The 1,396-nt window shown below is 56.4% G+C and overlaps 1 protein-coding gene across 1 annotated transcript in view; it reads right to left on the reverse strand.

Moving 5' to 3' along the window:
• Window positions 1-601, reverse strand: part of LOC119357588 — a 4,203-nt gene extending 3,602 nt beyond the window's left edge. The window contains exon 1 of the mRNA XM_037624488.1: window positions 3-601. Within this exon, the coding sequence (XP_037480385.1) occupies window positions 3-483 (481 nt within the window). The 5' untranslated portion in view covers window positions 484-601. The remainder of the gene's footprint in view (window positions 1-2) is intronic.
• Window positions 602-1,396: the final 795 nt, after the last annotated feature.

Consider the following 1,396-nt stretch of genomic DNA (forward strand, 5'->3'; position numbering starts at 1 on the left):
CTCCTCCTCCTCCTCCTCCTCTGGTTCAAGGCCAAGAAACGCCTCCCCCTCCTCCGGTTCAAGGCCAGGAGACGCCTCCCCTTCCTCAACGGCGTCGTACTGGCCGGGAGACGCCTCGATTGCCATCTCCGCACCCCCCTGCGACCCCTCCTCCCCGGCATTGAGGTCCGAAGGCGCGCGATTGGGCCGCGCCCAATCTTCCTCCTCCTCGCTGCTGTCTTGGCCCTTGCCCCTCAGCAGGTGCTGGACGGGGTCGGCGGTGGACCGGAGCGCGGCGGCCTGGTGCGCCTGGAGCTGGCGGAAGCGTCGGGCGATGGAGGCCTGGAGGGAGGAGATGTGGGCGTCGACGTCGGCCCAGGTGAAGGGGACGGGGATGGGGGAGGCGGCGAGGAGGCGGTCGAAGGACTCCCGCAGGCGCTGCTTCTTGGCGGGGAGGGCGGCGATGGCGGCCTCCAGCTCCGCCGTCGACGTCGCCGACGCCATCGGAGGCCGGCCGGCCGGCCGGTCGGTCGGGCTCGCCGGAGTGGGGATTCCGGGAAGGGGCTGGGGTTTTCTTGCCGGCGAGCGGAGGGGCTGGTTGGTTGGGGTTTAGAGAGGGAGAGAGATGGTGGGTGCGTGTCAGTCGGGCATTCTTCGCCCCCTGTTCAGTTCCGTCGCGGGGCCCACCTGCCAGTCCCTGGCTTGTCTTTTACCGCTTGGTTTGGGGGCAGTTGGGAAGAGGGGGTCGTATTCATTTTACTTTCACCGTGTGAGCTATTTACTGGGTTGGTGGAATTTATGAGACTGGGATTTTAGGTCTTTGAGGAGTGTGCAACTTCTTTTTCAAGTTTTACTGTAAAAAAAGGAAAAAAAAGACTAACAAAAATGCTTGCACAAACCTTCGCATAAAATCAATGACACACGACTTAGATGTGCTTTGGTAGAAATGCAAATTTCCGTTCCCTAAAAAAAATGCAAAATCCCGGGACTGGAAATAAATATCACATGAGTGAGGCTTTCTGCGTAGGACAACCTGCATTCGGATTCTTCTGAAGCTATGTCCAGTTTGTCCAATGATGCTCCGGTTCGCTCGGCGTATGGCCGGTTAGTTTTGGAGACTAAGGAACTGATGAGTGAGAGGGAGCTTTTACCTCGGAAAATTAGCCCCTAGTCAAAATAGAGTTGCCGATTGGTTGGCCACCTATATAGCCGGTCCAAACGAGCTACGGCTGTGTGGTTGGGCTCGATTCCACCTTGTATCGAGGACTTGTGGCCTCTTGACTGTAACTTTATGAACTTGCAATAAAACTCCCTTTTGCCTCGCAAAAAAAAAGAAATAGATATCACATGAGTGAGGCTTTCTGCATATAGCACAACCAAAGGAAAGGCTTACTCGAGGAAATCTTAACCTGTTGTA

The sequence above is a fragment of the Triticum dicoccoides genome, chromosome 2A (genome assembly GCF_002162155.2).
Source record: "Triticum dicoccoides isolate Atlit2015 ecotype Zavitan chromosome 2A, WEW_v2.0, whole genome shotgun sequence".
NCBI lineage: Eukaryota > Viridiplantae > Streptophyta > Magnoliopsida > Poales > Poaceae > Triticum > Triticum dicoccoides.